The sequence below is a fragment of the Erythrolamprus reginae genome, chromosome 8 (assembly GCF_031021105.1).
Source record: "Erythrolamprus reginae isolate rEryReg1 chromosome 8, rEryReg1.hap1, whole genome shotgun sequence".
NCBI classification, from domain to species: Eukaryota; Metazoa; Chordata; class Lepidosauria; order Squamata; family Dipsadidae; genus Erythrolamprus; species Erythrolamprus reginae.
In genome coordinates, this window is record NC_091957.1 from 19,544,475 (window position 1) to 19,567,331 (window position 22,857).

At 39.7% G+C, this 22,857-nt stretch overlaps 1 protein-coding gene across 2 annotated transcripts in view; it reads right to left on the bottom strand.

Moving 5' to 3' along the window:
- The window catches only part of PRKCZ (protein kinase C zeta), a 97,316-nt gene that overhangs the window by 69,146 nt on the left and 5,313 nt on the right, over positions 1 to 22,857 (bottom strand). For both annotated transcript variants that reach the window (XM_070759119.1, XM_070759118.1), the window contains exons 4-6: positions 16,749 to 16,870; positions 14,207 to 14,296; positions 13,188 to 13,238 (exon numbers count right to left, since the gene is read on the bottom strand). In XM_070759119.1, coding sequence (XP_070615220.1) covers positions 13,188 to 13,238; positions 14,207 to 14,296; positions 16,749 to 16,870 — 263 coding nt within the window. The remainder of the gene's footprint in view (positions 1 to 13,187; positions 13,239 to 14,206; positions 14,297 to 16,748; positions 16,871 to 22,857) is intronic.

Here is a 22,857-nt window from a genome sequence, read left to right on the forward strand (position 1 = left end):
TCCGAATAACCTAAGCATGGCTGCTAATATGGCACAATTGAAAGGGAAAAGCTGTGAGTCACACACGGTGTTTACAGGCTGGGGAGACAATTCACGTACAGGACCGTGCTATTACTTTCTTCCTTCAGATAACAATGCGTAGCACTCTCTGTGTAAGATTCAACCGATGGTCCTTCGGGAAAATAATGTCTAAGCACCAGAAAAGCATGCAAGGATTTTCGTTGCGCTCAAAAGCAAAAAGGGACACACAGGTCGCTGACATTGAGACAAATATCAAACGTTAAACCTGTATGCGGGCAAAGCAAGTCAAAGACACGGAAATAAAATAAAGACACAGGCCCAAGACTCCCGACAACAAATCCAATTAGATGCCCCTGATCACATCCAAGGAAAAGGGCATGAATAAGAAAAGCCTAGCTACTACGATAACCACCACCACCACCACTGAAAGCATCTTCTCTTTCAGTTTCTCGGCTAGGGGGAAAAAAATGAATAAAAAGCCAGATTAAAAAGTGTTCGTGGGTGCCCCCCCCCCCCAGCTCTTCCTGCACAAAAATCCAATTTGCCCATTCAACGGATCGATGTCGCCCTGATGTAGCAATGCAGTACCATCCTATTCTCCTGGACCGCTGGCGGCTGAACGTCTTTTCCGAAGCCGCTTCGGGAATATGTTAGAAATCCAAACCAGAAGGCGACAATTCCACCACCACCACCCTCCATTCCTCGCCATAAAACAGGCCTCGGACGCAGACATACCGTCAGGTTTTTTTGGGTACATCTCCTTCATCGGTCCCGACGAGCAGCATCACTCCGCAGACGCCTCTGTCTGGTGTGTGTGTCTCTCTCTTTCTCTCTCTCCCCCACCCCAAAGCCCGTCACCTGGCGAGAGCACGTCTTTTCAGGGCAAATCCTCCCCGCCACCCGCCCTCCCTTGTCTTTCTCACAGCTGTCTCAGCTACATCCCAGAAGCGGGGCGAGAATCTGTGTGGGTTACAACACAAGGAGCCAGGTGGACTGGTCCACCCCGATACATGCCCACTGCTGCTGCTGCTGCTGCTGCTGCTGCTACAATCTCTCGCCCAGACCGACTGCATCGCCCTAACAATTGCAGTTAAAAAACACAGGAAATCGAGGAGGGGGAAGAGAGAGGGAGAAGCGTTACTCACTGGGTTTTAGTCCTTTCCTTCCTCCGCATGTAATTTGTTATGCTTTACAATGCAGTAAAAAGGATGCTCTGGCTTGCCGGCCAATTCATTGCCGCTGCTGTTTTGGCTGATGCTAGACAAACACTCCCCCCCTTTAAAAAAAAAACCAGGACGACGGGCAGGAAAGATAGCCGGAATATTAAGAGCCAATATTTAATGGAAGAAGCTGGTTATCCTGTTCTTTCAAATCTCTGCCTCATGTATCCAGGCACGGGTTGGACTGGCCCCCTTGGGAGGCTCTCGGCTGGCAGCCGAGGCACAAACTAAAACACGGCATGGATGCTGGGGGAGGCGAGGAGAAAAGCACGCCTCGGTTTTCCCCAAATGTTACGGAGAGGTGCCTTAGGGGAGGGTACGTGGGCAAGGGTGAGGAAAGAGGGGAGGAGAGAGAGAGAGAGAAAGAGGGAGAAGAACTGGTTGGGTTCTAAGGAGACCCTATTTCAGACATATGGTGAGAGCAGACTGAGCATTTGCACTTGGAAGCAAGACTGTTTAAAGAGCAATTTTTCTCTCCGATGCACAGAGAGGGAAGGATCACCAGAGGTGTGTGCCATATTAAAAAAAAAAAACCAGATAAAATAATGCACACACTTTAAACGCTGTGGGTGTAGATTTCCAAATGTCTAGCCTCAATCCGTGGCTCTTAGGCCTCCACAGCTAAGCAGGGGAATCTTGTGCTTAAAAAGCGAGAGCCTTTTTACTTTCAATACAGAAGCCAGCAGCAGCCATGAGTCCTCCTTGCCTTATCCTAAAAATCAGGAGGTGTGTTTCCTTGCCTGTGCGCCTTATCGCCATCCGCTCCTCCGGAGAAGGAAACTTGTGGTCGTGCGCCACAAAATCCTGGAGGCAGAAGCCTCTTCTTCACACACTTGTGAAGACAAACAGGAAGTGGAAGAAGGGAGGGAATAGAGAGAGGATTCCCAGGGATTTAGTTTAGTGACTGTTGGAAGACTGAAAAGGGATATTTGGGGCCGTTTTTCATGTTTGCAACCGTGGACTGTATTGTATTGCCCAAGGACGCAAAGAAAGCCCTAAAAACAACAAAAACAAAAACAACAGAGTTGGAAGGGACCTTGGAGGTCTTCTAATCCAACCCTCTGCTTAGGCAGGAGACCCTAAACTACTTCAGACAAATCGTTGTTCAACATTTCTAGTGTTGGAGTATAAATAAAATGCCTTTTTCAAAAAAAGTTTTAAAAGCACAACAAAATTCAAAACGTTTTGAGATACCGGCAGTCCTCAGCCTACAACAGTTCGTTTAGTGACTGTTGAGTTATAACGGCACTGAAAAAGTGACTTACACCCGTTTTTCACACTTACAACCGCTTTAGCATCCTGTGGTCATGTGATCAAAATTCATATGCTTGGCCGCCAACTCATATTTATGACAGATTCAATTCAATTCAATTCAATTTATTAGATTTGTATGCCGCCCCTCTCCGAAGACTGTAGCATCTTGGGGTCAAGCGATGCCCCTTTTTTGTGAACCTTCTGACAAGCAAAGTTTATGGGGAAACCAGGTTCACTTAGCAACTATGCGCCTAACTTAACAACTGCAATGATTCGCTTAACAACTGTGAGAAGAAACAAAATGGAGTGGAATTCACTCAACAACTGTCTCACCTAACAACAGAAATTTTGAAGTGAATTGTGGTCAAACCTGTAGTTAAAAATGAGTTGTACCTTTTGCCATTCACTCATGTCTAAAAGAAAATTCCTAGTCTGAATTAAAAAAAAAAAAAATCACACTAGAAAATTATTTAAAGGTCCGCAAAAAATTTGGAAGAAGTGACCCTTAAAAAAATGGCAACCCCTAAAAGAGTGTTTACTTCACACAGCAGTAAATGTAAGCATTGTGTAACAGCCTAATACAAACAAGATCTCCTTTCACGATAAAGAGAGGAGGGACCATTAACCACATACTGTCTGTTCAATTCATTCCAGAATGTCCATATTTTCATGCCATTGTGGAAAATTAGCAAGGTCTAACAGATTGCTAATTTAAGTAGCAGCCTATTTTGAGGGAAACGGAGAATTGAAATTTCTCGCTCTGGTCTCCCAAAATAATTCCCAGGCACAGAAATGTAAATGTGTCTCACTGTAAACAACCAGACAGGAGAATGAGTGAGAATTTTAGGATCAATTAAAACAAGCTTTATCAGAGGTTGGTGGTAAAGCCACAAGTTATTTTTAGTGAGAATTATAGCAGTATGATGGACCACAATATATTCTAAAGACAGATATACAGGGTGTACAGAAGGAAATTATTTGGAGGTTTAACTGCTGTTCTGTTCGAAAAAACTCCCTAATGTTATGTTCCCGGGTCTATTTGACCCGGACTGCAAATTGATCATTTTAGGTACTTATATTTGGTCTTTTTGAAAGCTTTTTTCACCTGGAAACAAGTTTGAACATTTCTGCACACAATGGAATGAAAATTGAACTGAAAAAATTAATCCTTATTGGTTTATTTTGCACATAAATGTGCCTCCCCCCCCGTTTTTGTGAAAGTTTTTTCAATTTATGGATAGTTTTGCTTGCAAAATCCATTCTATTTTACTAAAGTTGGTGTGGGATTGGTAGCTTGAACCTTTCTGAACATAATGATATGAAAATTGAACTGAAAAAAATGATCCTTATTGGTTTATTTTGCTCATAAATGGGCCCCCATGCTTATACTCAAATAGGCTTATACTCGAGTAGGCTTATACTCGAGTATAAAATGATATGGTCTTATATTCAAAAATAAACCAATAAGAATCATTTTTTTTCAGTTCATTTCTATTTTTCTTATGTTTAGAATTGTTCAATTTAGTATATCAAAACTTTTGAGTTTATTGATAATTTTGCCTGCAAAATGCATTCTATTTTACAATTCTATTTTGGTGTGGGATTGGTAGCTTGAACCTTTCTGAACATAATGATATGAAAATTAAACTGAAAAAATGATCCTTATTGGTTTATTTTGCTCATAAATTGGCCCCCATGCTTATACTCAAATAGGCTTATACTCGAGTAGGCTTATACTCGAGTCTAAAACAATAAACCAATAAGAGTCATTTTTTTCAGTTCATTTATATTTTTCTTATGTTCAGGATTGTTCAATTTAGTATATCAAACCTTTTGGGGGAAAATTCCTTAGGGATTTGTAGCCTTAAAAAATATAAATTGACACGAAATTCAAAAAGGATGGGGGCAGGGGCTTTTTGATCAAAATAAAAATATAAGTCTCAATTTTTCCAGTTCAATTTTCATATCATTATGTTCATAAATGTTCAAACTAGTTTTCCAGTGGAAAAAGTTTTCAAAAAGACCAAATTCAAGTACCTAAAAAAAATCATTTTGATCTGGGTCTATATGACCCGAACAGAGTAAACGTGACTTTTTTTTTGCCAAGAAAAAAAATTTTTCCCCACCCCCACAAATATTTTTTTGATGATCAGCATTGTTAAATTGAGTAAATGAATGCCTAAGATTTTAAAGAATATTTCGGATTTGGAGCATAAAAAAATAAAAAGTGAAAATGGTTGCAAGCAGCCGAGGGGGGGGGAGGCCTTATTTCTGATGTTAAAAAAACAGTAAGAATCATTTTTTTCAGTTCCTTTATATTTTTCTTATATTCAGAAATGTTCAAGCTACCAATCCCACACCAACTCCAGTAAAATAGAATGGATTTTGCAAGCAAAACTATCCATAAATTGAAAAAAATTCACAAAAACGGGGGGGGCACATTTATGTGCAAAATAAACCAATAAGGATTAATTTTTTCATTTCAATTTTCATATCATTGTGTGCAGAAATGTTCAGACTACTTTCCAAGTGAAAAAAGCTTTCAAATTGACCAAACATAAGCACTTCAAATGAAGTGTTTTCGGTCCGGGTCGTATGTGACCCGAACATAACATTAGGAACTTTTTTTGCCCAGCAAAAACTAAGCCCCCCACCCCCCAAAAAAAATTCTCATAGAGAGAACCCCTGAAATGATGAAAAGTCATGAAATTTCAAGTTTCAGATATGCAGGGAAAATTTTTTACAGGGACTCAAACTTGGCTTCGGGTCACATACGACCCGAACAGAACAGCAGGGTTAAAAGTCTCTAAATCTAAATCTACTATTGACCTTTCCCGATTCCTAAGAGGTCAGTAAGGGGCGTGCATAAATGCAACAGTGTGCCTTCCGTCCCCTGTCCTAATGTTTCTTTTATTTTTTTACTAGTATCATGTATATCGATATTCTTATATCTAATGTTTCTATTTTTTACTAGTATCATGTATATGAATATTATTATATCTTTACATACCTCCAATATATACTTGACAAAACAAATAAATAAATATAAAAAACAAAAAATAAATGACATAAATTGAAACCAACTGATTTATATACAACCGCTGCAGATATTAGCTGCTAATAGTTGGAAATTAATGCCATTAATGAATGTTGGTACTCCTTTTTCAGAACCAGAGGACGATGAAATATATGGTATTAATTTAGTGTTGTATCTCCAAGACATTTATCAACTGTCTTCCCCACAGCTATCTTTTCAAGTATTTCATGCGTAATTCAGGCTGACCACTGAAACAGCAGGAGAGCATGCTTCCTACAACATATCAGTGAAGAATTAGGTCAAGCGAGTTACGCTAATCTATACAAATCCATAATTTATAATGGGACTGTCAAATTGAGCGACTTTGTGAGATAATACCATGGAGATATCTTTAATAAGGGTAGCTGATCGTTACTGCCACAGGTTCAATGCTTTACAAATCTGATTTTTTTTCAACTTTGCTACGGAAAGGTGATGCCGCAGTTCCTCACCCTTCTGTGGCAACACACGCATCCAATTGGTAGCGCAACACCTACAACAGGCTTAGTAGACATTTAAAAACTCAGATCTCCTCAAAATCAAGGTACTTCCATTGGATCATTGAAGAGTTTTTCTAAATTAAAGGGGTCCCCAAAGGTTATTTAGGCCTGCTCTATAGTGGGGAGAACCTTGCTCCACCTGGAGATGAATCTTTTAACCAGCGGTGGGCTACGAGCTGGAACGCTAAATAGCACTCGCCGCCACGGTTTGTAAGTTCTTGCAGGGCCAGGGCAATTTTGCTGCTGTACCTGTTGAGGTAGCAAAATCACGCACGGAGCTGCAGGTGTGCCTGTATTTTGGCGAGGTTTTACCTGCGGCTCCGTGTGCGATTCTGCTACCTCCCCAGGTGCAGCAGCAAAATTGCCCTGGCCCCACAAGAACTTACAAGCCGCGGCGGTGAGCACAATTTAGCATTCCGTCTCGTAGCCCACCGCTGCTTTTAACTTACTGATACACTGAAATTGTTCTCAAAGATGTGGCTAGTGGGATTACAGTTAGTCCTTATCTTACAACAGTTGGTTTAGTGACCGCTTACCAAGGCACTGAAAGAGTGAATCGTGACCATTTTTCACAGTTACGACTTTGCGGCATCCCCACAGTAACATGATCTAAATAATGTAGTACGCATGTTGTTGTGATTGCTTAATTTATGGATTTTTAATTAGGGTTTTATAATTTTTTAGATTTTAAATTTGACTTCCGCCCTGAGTCTTTTGGGATTAGGTGGCATAGAAGTTGAAATAATTAATTAATTAAATTCAGACAGCTTGGCAAACTGACTCAGACTTATGACGTTTGCAGTGTCCTGAGGTCACGCATTCACTTTGCAGTGACGTTATCTAACAAGCAATGGAGAGAAAGCCAGATTCACTTAACAACTATGTTATTTAACAATGGCAGAGATTCACTTAGAAACCGTGGTAAGAAAGGTCGTAAAATGGGACAAGACTAGTCTCGCTTGGTAACAGGGACGACCAACTGTGGTTGTTAAGTCAGGAACTAGCTGCATCTGTGTGAAAAAGCCAAATTTTGTTGGGCTTTAACTCCAACAGTGGGAAACAATGGCTTGTAACAAGCCCCAAAGCAGTAGCTGCCAGTGTTTTAAATCAATGTAGCTGGGGATTTTTAGAAGCATATTTTACAAATGGAAGGTGTTTCCTTCCATTTTTTTCTGGGCTGAACACATTTCTCCAGCTACTATTATCCATACTTGTAAAGATTCAAAGAATATGGCATGTTCTGCAAGAACAAAGCTGTAAAAGCCGTTTATTGTTATATAACCCTTTCAATGAAGTCCTATTGAGACAAGAAACTATCTTGCTATGCATTTCTTGCAGAAAATAGACCTTAAGGGTTTCTCTTACAAACTGTCGTAAGATGGGGTACCTGTTAAAATCAGACCCAAAATGGCCCAAGATAGCCTGACTGTGTAGGAGTGTAGGGGGGGGGGGAGATGGCACACACTTATAGGGGAAAACTATAATTGTTTTACCATACAAACTTGCAAATTTCTCATTATCTAAGTCAAGATAAGTCAAGATAATTCAAACATAGCATCAAAGCAATCAAACGAGTGGGGCGGTAGCCTAAAGGTAGAGCTCTCGCCTCACAATCAGAAACATAGAAGCATAGAAGATTGACGGCAGAAAAAGACCTCCTGGTCCATCTAGTCTGCTCTTATACTATTTCCTGTATTTTATCTTAGGATGGATCTACGTTTATCCCAGACATGTTTAAATTCAATTACTGTGGATTGACCAACCACGTCTTCTGGAATTTTGTTCTAAGCATCTACTGCTCTTTCAGTAAAATAATATTTTCTCAAGTTGCTTCTGATTTCCCCCCCAATTAACCTCAGATTGTGCCCTCTTGTTCTTGTGTTCACTTTCCTATTAAAAATACTTCCTTCCTGAACCTTATTTAACCCTTTGACATATTGCATGTTATAAACTCCAAGTCAATCTAACTTAATCCTGATTGCACTACATTTTAGGAATAGCAAAATTGCCTACAGAACTAGATATATACTGCATTTATGTTCACCCAATCAGTCTTTCATGTGCACTGTTTAGTAGTCTCATTGATCAGGAAGAAGAGGAATCTAAAGAGCATCTTTAATCATACAAGCATAACCTTTCAAGTGTTCCTAAATGACACCATGGTCAGATATGAACACAGGGGGAAGAAAACCCCCTCCATCATACGTTTTTCAAAGTGCTAAATACCACAGAGGACTGTAAAATGGTATTTTTACATGCTAGCAGAATCTAAGCATCGAAGCTAAACAAAAGATTAACTTGTCAAGTGAGGAGCTTTTTCACTGCTGATCATTTATCTGAACCTACCCAGTAATTCAAATAAAGTCGTGTATTGGTCCCACTTACCTTGATTCGACTTAGCAAAGACATGGATTTATGTATTAGTAGCATTTTTGCAATCAAATTGTGAGAAAAAAATTGTACTTTCTCCTTGATGCCAATGACATGTCTGATATCTCTTATACACAGCTGGATTGTATAGTTTTTAGACAAGGTTCCCCCTTGTAAAGCTAAAATTATTATTACTACTAGTCAAAAATCTTTCAAAACAGAAATAGTAAACTGTTTCACATATCACAGAGCAGTTTTTTTGTTTCATGTCACTGGAAGAGCCAATTAATGCACCTGACAGCTTGATAATCAACCTCAACAATTAATGTGGATTTCTTAGTACATACGAAATATAAATACAGTCATTAATTTTTTATTCTTACATGCAAAAGAACTGGGATTAAAAGTCTTCTCAATTATCAAATTTTTGCAAAACAAATTGCTGAGGATAATTCTGGAGAGGGGGGCTCAGCTCCACATCCAATTCATTTTTCTGTGCTGAAACTAGTCTGATGTCATTTCGATTTACACGATTGTTAGGTTGCTCAATTTTTGGCTGCAGCTGTTTTTCCTCCCAACCTTTATCTATCAAATTTATTGGCTGCCCATCTTCCGAGATTAGCTAACCTGTTTCCTAAAGCAAGCAAGATTTGTACCAGTAAAATACTTGACGGTTTTAAAAATATTTCCAATCTAGCTTTACAGCTTCTCCTTATAGATTTTTTCCCCTTTTTAGTTCTTCTCCAGCCAAACAAATCTTTCAAATAGCGTTTCTCAATCATGGCCATTTTAAGATGGGTGGGCTTCAATGCTGTGGCTGAAGAATTGTAGGAGTTGTAGCCCACCCATCTGAAGTAGAATAGAATAGGAATAGAATATTTTTATTGGCCACGTGTGATTGGACACACAAGGATTTTTTCTTTGGTGCATATGCTCTCAGTGTACATAAAAGAAAAGATAAATTCGTCAAGAATCATAAGGTACAACACTTCATGGTTGTCCGGGTACAAAGAAGCAATCAAATCATAATAGGAACCAGTCAATATAAATTGTAAGAATACAAGCAACAAAGTTACAGTCATGCAGTCATTAGTGCAGTGTTTCCCAACCTTGGCAACTTGAAGATATTTGGACTTCAACTCCCAGAATTCCCCAGCCAGCATTTGCTGGTTGGGGAATTCTGGGAGTTGAAGTCCAAATATCTTCAAGTTGCCAAGGTTGGGAAACACTGCATTAGTGGGAGGAGATGGGTGATTGGAACAACGAGAAGATTAACAGTAGTGCAGGCTTAGTAGATAGTTTGACAATGTTGAAGGAATTATTTGTTTAGTAGAGTGATGGTGTTCTGGAAAAAACTATTTTTGTGTCTAGTTGTCTTGGTGTGCAGTGCTCTACAGCATCGTTTTGAGGGTAGGAGGTGAAATAGTTTGCGTTCAGGATGTGAGGGGTCTTTAAATATTTTCATGGTCCTCTTTTTGACTCGTGCAGTATACAGGTCCTCAATGGAAGGCAGGTTGGTAGCAATTGTTTTTTCTGCAGTTTTAATGTGACTAAAATCTAAAAATGTGACTAACAACCAAGCAGCAAAGCTGACCAGCAAATAAGTACTGGGACACATAACACCAGACATGTCAGTGGAAGGCAAAATCATGAATCTGTGTCAGACTTATTTTGGCCAAATCAGATGTGGAATTCATTGGAGAAAGCAATTGTGTTTGGAAGACTTAGAGGTAAAAGTAAATCAAGCCACCAAAGAACACAGTGATTGGAAATCATCAGAGCCAAAAACCACCAAGAGAACAAAAAAGTCAAAAGAAGTGGTAGAGAGATATGGCCCATAATATCGCCAGGAACCAGACACAACTGAATGGATAACATAATCATCATTACTCTCGGAAAATGGCCACGGTTGAGAAATTTGGCTTTAAAGACCAGGTTCAAAGCATTTCCAATGAATCTGGTTTATCCTTGCAAATGGATAAGTCCTTGTATGGGGAGGCATATCAATCAATCAATCAAACAAACAAATAAATAAATAAATGGATCAATCATATTATTGGAAGAGTATTTTCACTCCCACTCTTAAAACTTGTTTGAAGAAAACACCACATTCCTTCGGACTCTGTTGAGGTGCCAGCGACTGAAGGAAGATATGCCATATTAACAGTTTTAATTGACTTTTTTTTTCTGACATAGGATTCAAGTTTTAGATTTTGGTTAAGGGAAAGTTAACTGGTCTGACAGCCAGAGTATGTAATCTTACTGGTAGTAATAAAGTTTGTCTATTAACCTGGGCTGAATTATTAGAGTCCCAACGCACTGACAAATTAAATAGGATTAAAGTATCGGGTACTTTTTTCACATATAATCCTTTAGTCCTTTTGTAAGGTATGGTAACCCTCTTTCCTTCCTCTTTGTTGGAAGTTTTAGCTTGAAACAATAACGTTGCGTTGACAGTTGAAGTGAATAATATTCCCAAGCAATATAAAATCAGTGGATGCAACACTGAACTGTTTCGTTTCACCAAAAATCGCTTGCTTTTCTTTATATATATATGTTTTTAATTGCACTTATTTCTCTGCTGTCCCTAATGAAAAGCAAATGGAAATTAGGACAGAGCTACAAGTAAAATCTTGTCAAGTTCTCTCTCATAGGAATTACCACTGGAGAGGGAAGATTTACATAAATTGGATTATCTTTCCTCTTTTTAATCCATAATTTATTAATATAGGTGGGTGTGGCTAGCTGTTTACAAAATAGGTTAGAATTTCAGTTGATCCTGCAGATTGGCAACAGCAGTGTGCAACTCACAAAACTGCACAATGGATCAAACTTGGTGTATTGGAACGGCTGAACAACAGTGTTTCTGTAGAAAACTGATGTAATTAGAATATTACCGTACTTCAAAATAATATAGAAACATAGAAGATTGACGGCAGAAAAAGACCTCATGGTCCATCTAGTCTGCCCTTATAGTATTTCCTGTATTTTGTCTTATCATTTACATTACATTTTATCATTGAGGAGTCAAAATTGCAATCTTTATGAGCAGTGTCATAAACCAAGTCTTTTAATTCGAATGACATAAAGAAGGATGTCAAACTAATATTAATGACAATGTAACCGAAGCCCTGTCTCTCTAGTACAGGTAATCCTCAATTTATAAAAGTTCATTTAGTGACCAGTGTTACAACAGCACTGAAAAAAGTGACTAAAGTGACTTTAATTTTTCACACTTGTGCCCATTCCATGGCCATGTGATTAAAATTCAGCTACTTCGTCATTTACGAGGGTTGCCCAGAAAGCAATGCACCACATTTCTTTTCTCAGCCTACAGTAATGCTACGAATGCGAAACTTTAGATATACATTATTTGAATTGTCAGGAGTGCGTGTGCAAATGTTATGTTTCTTCAGACAGATAGCGTAGCTGCAGCAATGTTTCAAAATGACGTCTGTAAGTGATGTACGTTACAAGCAGCATGTCGTCACTGAATTTCTCACTGGGGAGAAAGAAACAGTTGGGAACATTCACAAACGTTTGTGTACAGTTTATGGAGAATCTGCAGTTGACAGAAGTACGGTTAGTCGCAGAAGACATTTTGAGGATCAGGAGGAGGTGATTCGCATAGTGCAGAAATGGCTTCATGACCAGAACAAGGAGTGGTACCAACAGGACATACACGCCCTTGTATCTCACTGGAGGAAGGCCATAGAATGGGATGGAGATTATGTGGAAAAATAGGGAGTGTAGAAGAAACATCATTCTTTCTCGTGTGTAAGTTTCATTGTGTTCAATAAATAATTGTTGAAGAAAAAAAATGTGGTGCATTACTTTCTGGGCGACCCTCATACTTATATTTAGGATGGTTGTGGTGTCCAGGGATCATGTGATCCCCTTTTGCAACCTTCTGACATGCAAAGTTGATGGGAATCCAGTTTCACTCAACCTCTGTGTCACTAAATTAACAACTGCAATGATTCCCTTAATGATTCATGGCAAGAAAGACCGTAAAATGGAGCAAAATTCACTTAATAACTCTTTGTTTGCAAGAGAGATTGGGGTTTCAATTGTAGTCACAAGTTGAGGACTACCTGTACACAGATGAACATCACATGTGTGTGTACAAAGAGACATGGCTTATTGATCACGCAGTTGTAACCAATTCATTTTTCTGCCTCTTCCCAGAGATGCCACCATTTACCCAATTTTCTGCTTCTAATTACTCAGGAGCAAGAGACTCTAAAATGAGCAACTGCCTGTTTGCCTTTCCACATCCGAAGCTGATAGTATTCTTCTCCATTGAGATAAATCCAGTTGGGAAAATAAGGCCCCCAAATAAAAAGGAAGGTATTCTGTTAATACTGATTTAGAATAAGGATGTGCAGTTCTTCAGTGTAAAAAGGTGCTCCAGAAAATTCAGGCAAAATAATGCACCTCTCTGAAAGTTTTTCCTGGAATTTTGCTATCATGGTATATAAAGCAGCCATACACTCCAGGGTGAAATAAAAATGCTACTTGAAAGAAATGCAGACAATTGCTACATGAACGCCTTGGGGTAATTTGAATAAAACAACACACGATTTAAATATTGTTTACATGGGAGAAAATTTCTGCCTAGCAATGCATCACAACTGCGTTGTTGTTTTTCCTTTGCAGCCCATAAATATTTTGAAGGAAAGTCTAAAGGGAAAGGGATGAGCTAAAACTTTTTTAAAACCCTGAATTCTTGGCCCCAATACTTACGATCTTCCCCAGGACACGGCATGCCGGGTTGCTCTGGAGTGCTTGGGAAGACTGCATCAAAACATAAAATACGCGTCATAAATATAAATATTTCCTACAGAGGAGTCCTTCCTAGCTACTCAAGTCTTTTGAATAAATGGCCAGTGATAGACTACTTCCTTAATCACAAAACTGGGACTCTAAAAATTTGAGGATTCCTTGCAAACACCAAATACTGAAAGGAAAGCCCAACTCAGGGTTTACCAAAGCAACATGCATAAAAGAAGTTATTGGCAGTGAAAATAATCCTCGGGGAAAAAAGGAAAGGATGAGCAAGGCGCACTCTCATACAAGCAGCATAAATTCAAGATAAATTTCAATCAGAACAATACACTTAAGCTGCAGAAGATAAATTATTAGTATTTTTTGTGGGTTTTTTTTTTGAACAAACAGCTTGTAATTATAACTACATCTCATTAATTTTTATCATTTAAGACAGTTATACACCAGTTTGCTTGATCAAAGCATTATGTAGCTTCTAAGATCACACCAAATACAAAGTTGTAAGACAAGAACATTGCAATGAAACAGTGACAATTAACAAGTGTTTAAAGCCCGCAAAAGAGTGATTTGGTTAAAATAGGCAAGAGACCCCTAGAGTAAAGGCCCTCCCATCCAAAAGTGATCATCCATCAAGTCCTCAAAGAGGTTTTAACATAAGGTAGGTCGTCTTAGGAAAATGTTCCAGAGCCGAGACAGAGAAAAGAAATTTCAGCAGCGGCATCGGTACCAAGCAGACAACAAAAGCGCATCTTCTGGTTATTTGTTGCAGGAGGTAGATAGGATTACGTTATAGAAAGCATAAAATGAGTAAGGGTCAGATCTTGTTATTCAGCACCAATCCAAAGAAGAGGCCCGCTGATGCCTCAACCCTGCACTTTGAACTTGCTTGAGAAAGAAGACAGAACCGGAAGAACCAAAGCAGGATTTCTGAAAACACAGCTCAAAATGACTGCTAAACTACAACTCTCAAAACTTGCCATGAATAATAAGTACATCGTCTCTGTACCGACAATACAAACGGAACGCTTCTTCCAGTTCCATCTGAGACGAAATGGTGCAGGGATCCCCTGTTTAAAAAAAGAAAGAAAGAAAAGGATGAATTTATGGAAGCAACCCATGTGTGCAACTCTCTGATCTAAAATTCTTGGATTTTTTTCACTCTTATTTTCAAACAGTGCGATTTGGAGAGCGTGGGAATTCATTTATACATTTCAGAAGAAGCGGAGAAGGGACACTTAGCGGTTGAAACAGAATTGTTCTGGGATCCAGAAACCCTTCTCTTCATAAACGTGAGTGTAGCTCCCATCACAGAGGTGTTACTTGTTGGAAAGGCTGTGGGGAAATGATAGCCCGGCATAAAACCAAACCACTGAAAATCAGAATAGGATGGCTATTCATTCCCAGTCACAATTTTCCCCTCTAATTAGCAAACATTTAAAGGATTCTGCAGAATCATTTAGTGTGTTATTATGTCTTCCTTAGTTGGAAAACACCCTTTTCCTAAAGCAAATTCTCAATAGACCATTTGGATGGAATTTGTTAGATTGTTTAGGGAAAATCTATCATCCACAAAACAAACTTAATACAGAGTAAAGGTGTGAGTAGTGACAGCAATGGACTATTCAGGCAAATAAACCAGTCTAGTAAGTAAAAAGTATATATATTATACATATACAGTAGAATAATATCTATACAATCCAAATCACAAATATACTCCCAAATATCAAATACAAACCAGATACATCAGCACACACAGTAACTACAGTTACACACAGTAACTATCAAAAATACTCCCCCAAACAGGAACTCTCCTGGCTTCCTCCTATGGCCAACAGGCACAATTCTCTTAAAGATATATCCCTTAACCATACATTGATAGTTTGTATGCAATGTAACCAGTGAAGGGCTACCAACATTTTTACTACCACACTGTGCGCGTGGCTTATGCAGGGTACCCTGCATTTTCTTTCAACATCTTTCAGTGCAAATTGGGTGCTCTGGGGTGGAGCTCCATTTTTGCTACCCCACTGCGTTCCCCCCGTCTGGGCAGTAGCCCACCCAATTGTAATCCAACATAATATCGCTTATTCGGAAAGGAGCACAAAGTGAGGCCCCGCCCCAAAATAGTATGAAACAACTGAAGTTAGAAAGCACCAGAATTGGAATATATCAGTCCCTCTATATTATTGTCTATGCTGACTAAAGAACAAGCTAACTATGCTTTAAGGCAGTGTTTCCCAACCTTGGCCACTTGAAGGTATCTGGACTTTAACTCCCAGAATTTTGGGAGTTGATGTCCAAATATCTTCAAGTGGCCAAGGTTGGGAAGCACTGCTTTAAGGAAACAATACAATAATTACAAATTTTACCCACACTCTGCAGTACTTTTTATGTAAATCAGCTGAACTGCCCTCTGAACAAAGCAATATACCAACATACAGTGGTACCTCTACTTACAAACTTAATTCATTCCGTGACCAGGTTCTTAAGTAGAAACGTTTGTAAGAAGAAGCAATTTTTCCCAAAGGAATCAATGTAAAAGCAAATAATGTGTACAATTGGGGAAACCACAGGGTGGGTGGAAGCCCTGTTTCCTCCCAGGAGATTCCTAGAGAGGCCCCATGGAGGTTTCTCCAAGCCTTTTCTGGATGTTTTCTCCCAGGAGATTCCTGGAGAGGCCCCATGGAGGCTTCTCCCAGCCTTTTCTGGCTGTTTTCTCCCAGGAGATTCCTGGAGAGGCCCCATAGAGGCTTCTCCCAGCCTTTTCTGGCTCTGTTTTCTCCCAGGAGATTCCTAGAGAGGCCCCAAGGAGTTTTCTCCCTGCCTTTTCCGGTTACAGTTTTGGAGGCTCGGGTTTGTAAGTGGAAAATGGTTCTTGAGAAGAGGCAAAAAAATCTTGAATTCCCAGTCCTTATCTAAAAAAGTTCATAAGTAGAGGCATTCTTAGGTAGAGGTACCACTCTAGTTCTAAATTACATACTGGTAATACTTTATTAACCAAGGTTTAATCATAGTTTACTAAAGAACCACATCCGGCTAGGTTTACACAATGCATTAAGTTAAAAACTATAGTTAATCAGTCACATTGGTTTAACATAAGCCAGGGGTGCTAGTCAGTCACAGGACCAACTGGTGTTTTTTGGTGGCAATAATTAAGCAAATGTTGCAAAGATTAAGTAAACCCATTGTTTAACTGAAAACCAAAGCTAACTTTAAACTTTCAGCCAAACCATCATAGAATTCAGTCCACTGATGTGGCAAGGTTTAAAGGGAAATTATGGCTAGTCTGAACATCTGAGGCGATCAATTCAAAATAAAGTGAGATATAGCATTCCCTAATGACTTGAGTTTTATTTCTCTAATCTGAAGCTGACCATCGAGTGACAGTTTGAAAAGGCTTTCGAAATAAAAACTTATCCATTTAATATCTCCTTTTCAGCCCAGATAATTAACTGCTGCCATAAAGTGCTTTAGGGAAAAATGTTTTCCAAAACCACAGTTACAAAAACCCTGAAATACCTTCATTATCAATCCACTTCAGGGTAATTGGTTGTTCCTGTGATAAATTGCACATTTCTCTCACTTCATCACAAAGTTCATCATAATTTATTGAGGCACCCAAGTTGGTAATGAGGATGTCCCTGAAAAAGATGAATTCACAAATTAAGTAAATACATGCTTAAAACGCCTGGTGTTTGTAAAAAGGCAGATTAGCTCAGTCCTTGGCAACTTCCTACTTCAAGAAATTGGAAATTCATTTTGAAACTATGTAACATCTGTGCACAGGTAAATAAATAGAAGTAAATAAATATGTGGTTTCAAAAAGGAACAATCCCACAGAATGGAATTGCGTAGCTATACTCAATGACTGCACTGAACCCAAGAAAAGATATTAGAAAAAGATACATGCGTTTTCCTAATGCCATTACAAATAATCCTCGACTTACAGCAGTTTATTTAGTGACGTTCAAAGCACGGGTGGTTTTTAACTTACCTTGCTGCCGGATCGCTTCCTCATATGCCGTGTGGCTGTGCCCCCTGGGCGGGGGCACGTGTATAATCAATGGCAAAAAATAAAATTAGAGAGCAATCATGGGCCTTCCCAGATATGCCCATGTCTCATCAACACTCTACGACCTGCACTGGCTTGATTATGACCTATAAAGCCCTACATGGCATCGGACCAGAATACCTACGGGACCGCCTGCTGCCGCACGAATCCCAGCAGCCGATTAGGCCCCACAGAGTGGGCCATCTCCGGGTCCTGTCGACTAAGCAATGTCGTCTGCCAGGGCCCAGGGGAAGAGCTTTCTCTGAGGCGGCCCCGGCTCTGGAATCGACTCCCCCCAGAAATTAGGACTGCCCCACCCTCCTCGTCTTTCGCAAGTTGTTGAAAACTCACTTTTGTCGCCAGGCATGGGGAAACTGACATCTCCCCTAACTATTTTGGTTTATGTATGGTCTGATTGGGTTGTGTGATCATTTTATTATAAGGGTTTTTAAATTGTGTTTTTAAATATTGGATTTGTACATTGTTTATTATTGTTGTGAGGCACCTTGAGTTTTCGGAGAGGGGCGGCATACAAATCTAATAAATTATTATTATTATTATTATTATTATTATTATTAATTATTATTAAAAGCCTAAAACAAGATGGTGATCATGTGAGCTTGGCTTCTGAGCACTTGGGGACATTAGATCCCAGCCTCTGGCCACTGAATGTTTAGTATGTTTACAGTTGTAATTGTATGAATGATTTTAATGTTTTGCTTTTTTTATAATGTTTTAAATTAACTATTTATATTAATTGGATCTAGCTGTATTATTGTATACTGTTTGGTTATTGATATGTTGTGAGCCTCCCCGAATCCATGGAGAGGGGGGCCTACAAGTCCAATAAATAAATAAATAAAAGTGCAGAAGAAGAAAAAAACGGAAAACATTTCAAAAAAAAAATTCAGAAAAAAAATAGATTTTTAATTTTTTTAAAAAAAAAGATGGTGGTATCCTTGAACCGGCCCCAACCAAACTAGTTCCATGACATCAGGTCGCTACCAGTTCAGGAGGACTGGTCTGAACCCACCTCTGGTTCAAAGTTACAACAGCACTGAAAAAAAAAGACCGTTTTTTCACACTTTATAATTCAGCATCCCAAAGACCACTTGGTTAAAATTTGGGTGCTTGGCAACTGATTTGTATTTCTGATGGTTGAAACGTCCTGGGGTCATGTGATCACTTTTTGTGACATTCTGACAAGCAAAATCAATGGGAAATCCAGATTCACTTAACAACCATGTTAGTTATTTAACAACTGTATGATTCACTTAACAAAGAGGATAAGAAAGGATAATAGGTCCCCAGGCCAAGATCTTTAGGCTTTTTTAGATATCTCAGGAAATGGTAATCCTTTATCATTAAGTCTCAGAGATAAATTATTAGCAACATTTGCCTTAATTTCCGCTTTTTGCCACTGGTAAAATAAAAATACTGGATGTTTTATGGTTAGGAATGTCCATGTTTGTGATTCTGTTCATTGACATTTACTGGTCTATCTTAAGAGCCATCAAATTTCTGGTGGAAAAAAGCACCACCCTTATTTTCAGGTGCAAATAATAAAATGGAAAATTCCATTCCCATTTTGGGTTCAGGTAGCAAAAAGTGGGTATGTGGAAATATTCAGTTTGTAAATAGTAAATCAAGAATAACCAAACATAGCTAAGCAATTAAAATAAAGCAGGGTTTTTTTTTAAAAAAAAAATCTAACATTAAATGGTGGCAAACTGAAACCAGTGTAGTGATAAAAGGAGAGGTAGACTATTTTCAACTTACGGAAGTGGACATCGGTAAAGAAGGATTTGAAACGTTGCATGAAATAAAAGACTTCATGCTCAGGAGAACTGTCCTTTATTCAAAATGTCAGCATGAAGTATAGCGTTAGTATTATAGTGTTAGTCGGTGTTATAGTGTTAGTCGGTGTTAGTCGACCTCTAGGCTTCTCCCTTGTGGGGTGCCACAAGGGTCGGTCCTCTCCCCCCTGCTATTTAATATCTACATGAAACCGCTGAGCGAGATCATCCGGGGGCATGGGGTGAGGTATCATCAGTACGCTGATGATACCCAGCTGTACATCTCCACCCCATGTCCAGTCAACGAAGCAGTGGAAGTGATGTGCTGGTGCCTGGAGGCTGTTAGGGTTTGGATGGGTGTCAACAGACTCAAACTCAACCCTGATAAGGCGGAGTGGCTGTGGGTTTTTCCTCCCAAGGACAATTCCATCTATCCGTCCATCACCCGGGGAGGGGGATTACTGACCCCCTCAGAGAGGGTCCGCAACTTGGGCGTCCTCCTCGATCCACAGCTTACATTAGAGAACCATCTTTCAGCTGTGGCGAGGAGGGCGTTTGCCCAGGTTTGCCTGGTGCACCAGTTGAGGCCCTACTTGGACCGGGAGTCACTGCTCACAATCACTCATGCCCTCATCACCTCGAGGTTAGACTATTGTAACACTCTCTACATGGGGCTACCTTTGAAGAGTGTTTGGAAACTTCAGATCGTGCAGAATGCAGCTGCGAGAGCAATCATGGGCTTCCCCAGGTATTCCCATGTCACACCAACCCTCCGCAGTCTGCATTGATTGCTGATCAGTTTCCGGTCACTATTCAAAGTGTTGGTTATGACCTATAAAGCCCTTCATGGCACCGGACCAGAATATCTCCCGGACTGCCTTCTGCCGCACAAATCCCAGCAACCAGTTAGGTCCCACAGAGTTGGCCTTCTCCGGACGAAACAATGTTGTCTGGCGGGACCCAGGGGAAGAGCCTTCTCTGTGGCGGCCCCGACCCTCTGGAACCAACTCCCCCCGGAGATTAGGATTGCCCCCACCCTCCTTGCCTTTTGTAAACTCCTTAAAACCCACCTTTGCCCTCAGGCATGGGGAAATTGACTCCCCTGGGCTGTTTCCGCTTTACGTATGGTGTGTATGAGATGTATGATTGTTTTTTATATTAAGGGTTTTAAATTGTTTTTAACTATTGGATTTGTACGGTTTTGTTGTTGTGAGCCACTCCGAGTCTCCGGAGAGGGGCGGCATACAAATCTAATAAATAAATACATAAATAAATAAATAAAATAGTCCTGGGAAAATTAAAATACATTCCTCAACAGATTTCATTCCTGAAGGAAGACTATGTTACTGCAACCTGTATTTTATCTATTCAAGATGAACACTTATACCTCTTTAAGCAAAGTATTTGTCACACCCAAAATGTATAAAGTATCCACCTTTTAAGCATTCAAGGAGGCACATTAACAAACATGAAATAGTACAACTTCCTCATGCTTACAAGTCTTCCATTTAGTCACACTATCAAAGGTGTTCTGTACCAGAAATAGACATCGTAAATAATTTAACACCTTCCAGAATAATTCTTGACACTAATTTTGTATCCTGATGTTGGCGCCTCCACAATGTGTGACACGTCATAGCGTAAGAAAATAGAAATCCTTTGTGTAGTGGCAACCTTGTGTAAAATTATTTATGCCATGCTTTCCATGTGATCAATAAACCCAGATTGAGTCATTAAACAATTCTGCGTCAAGTTAAACCCCTTCCCATTGGAGATGAGGGGAAACAGAGCATGTGGTGCTAGGTAAAGGTTTTACAATATGTGAAAATAAAGGAAGGTCTGACATGAAGCAAAGAGGTTTATTTTTTCCATGCAGGCCTTATAACTTTACCCAACATCTGTACAATAAACTTCAAGCTCATTTAGATTTGCTCACTGGTTGTAGTATATATGTACAGAACTGGACTTCAAAAATTGTTTTTATCATTAGAATAAGCCATGTTTTAAAACTTTAATCTCTGTCCTGCATTATTGTACTTATAAATATGTTTTTCATGTAAAGATGGGATTAGAAGTTTAAGGTTTATATTATATTCCCCGTGTATTAGCGTAACTACGTATTTATTTATTTATTTCATTTATTGGATTTGTATGCCGCCCCTCTCCGCAGACTCGGGGCAGCTAACAACAGAATAAAAACAGCATGTAAATCCAATACTAAAACAGCTAAAAACACCTTATTTCTAAAACCAAACATACCATGCATAAATTGTAAAGGCCTAGGGGAAAAGAATATCTCAGTTCTCACATGCCTGAACGCAGAGGTGGGGTTTTAGGAGCTTATGAAAGGTGAGGAGGGTGGGGGCAATTCTAATCTCCGGGGGGAGTTGGTTCCAGAGGGTCGGGGCCGCCACAGAGAAGGCTCTTCCCCTGGGCCCATTGTTTTGTTGACAGGACCCGGAGAAGGCACACTCTGTGGGACCTAACCGGTCGCTGGGATTCGTGCGGCAAAAGGCGGTCTCGTAGATATCCTGGTCAGGTGCCATGAAGGGCTTTATAGCTGATGACCAACACTTTGAATTGTGACCGGAAATTGATCGGCAACCAATGCAGACTGCGGAGTGTTGGTGTTACATGGGCATTTTTGGGAAAGCCCATGATTGCTCTCGCAGCTGCATTCTGCACGATCTGAAGTTTCCGAACACTTTTCAAAGGTAGCCCCATGTAGAGAGCATTACAGTAGTCGAGCCTCGAGGTGATGAGGTCATGAGTGACTGTGAGCAGTGACTCCCGGTCCAAATAGGGCCGCAACTAGTGCACCAGGCGAACCTGGGAAAACACCCCCCTCGCCACAGCTGAAAGATGTTTCTCTAATGTGAGCTGTGGATCGAGGAGGACGCCCAAGTACATAGAAGGAAGTGTACCAGTACGTATACTGGTATATGATATAAAGTAATTTTATGCTACTTTTACAATGACTCAATAAGCAGATCTGCTAACACAATGTCTAAATTGCCAACTGCAAAGGCCAAATCTCACAATCAGCAGCCTATGGATAAATTGTGAGCTAATTCTAAGATAGTTGGTTTGCTAGTAAACAAGTTCCACCCAATGGCAATTTTCCAAGGGAATTTAAATAAGACTTTCACCAATCTCCCTTAATACCTATATATGTCAGGCCTGGAAGCAATTTTTTGGTCTTGGATCTTCAGGCCTGCCACATTTGGTGCTGTGGGAAACTGGGAGAGGGGATTGGATGGAGCTGGGGAGATATATAGTCAAAACAACATTCCTTTCTCCGAGAGTCAAGGTCATATTGCCCTGCATCTGGGAGGCATCTTCAGTTGGGAGGGTACATTGACTGGACAAGGTTATGGACATGGGGGTGCTGGGGCAGGGACTTGGATTTTCTTCTGGGTGGGGGAAAGCCGGAAACTTTCATATTTGGATTTTCCCAGATGTGCCAATATGACATTTCTAATTAAGTTGAATGTTGAGAAAATTTAAGCCTCAAGAGTTTTCTTTTGTTGGGAGTGTTACTTGAAACCCTGACAATATATCTTTTAATGTGTGTATGTGTGTGTGTGTATATATATATTTATTTATTTATTTATTTATTCTTGGAAGTAAAAAACAAAACAAAATAATTTGCTCAGTAACATCTGGGAGAACGTATAATTCAAAAGTAGCCAATAAGATAGTAGAGAAGCATCTGAAAAACCATTTAGGATCTTAAACCGTGTTCAGAGTTGCAACATTATCCCTGATCTGACAGTGTTAG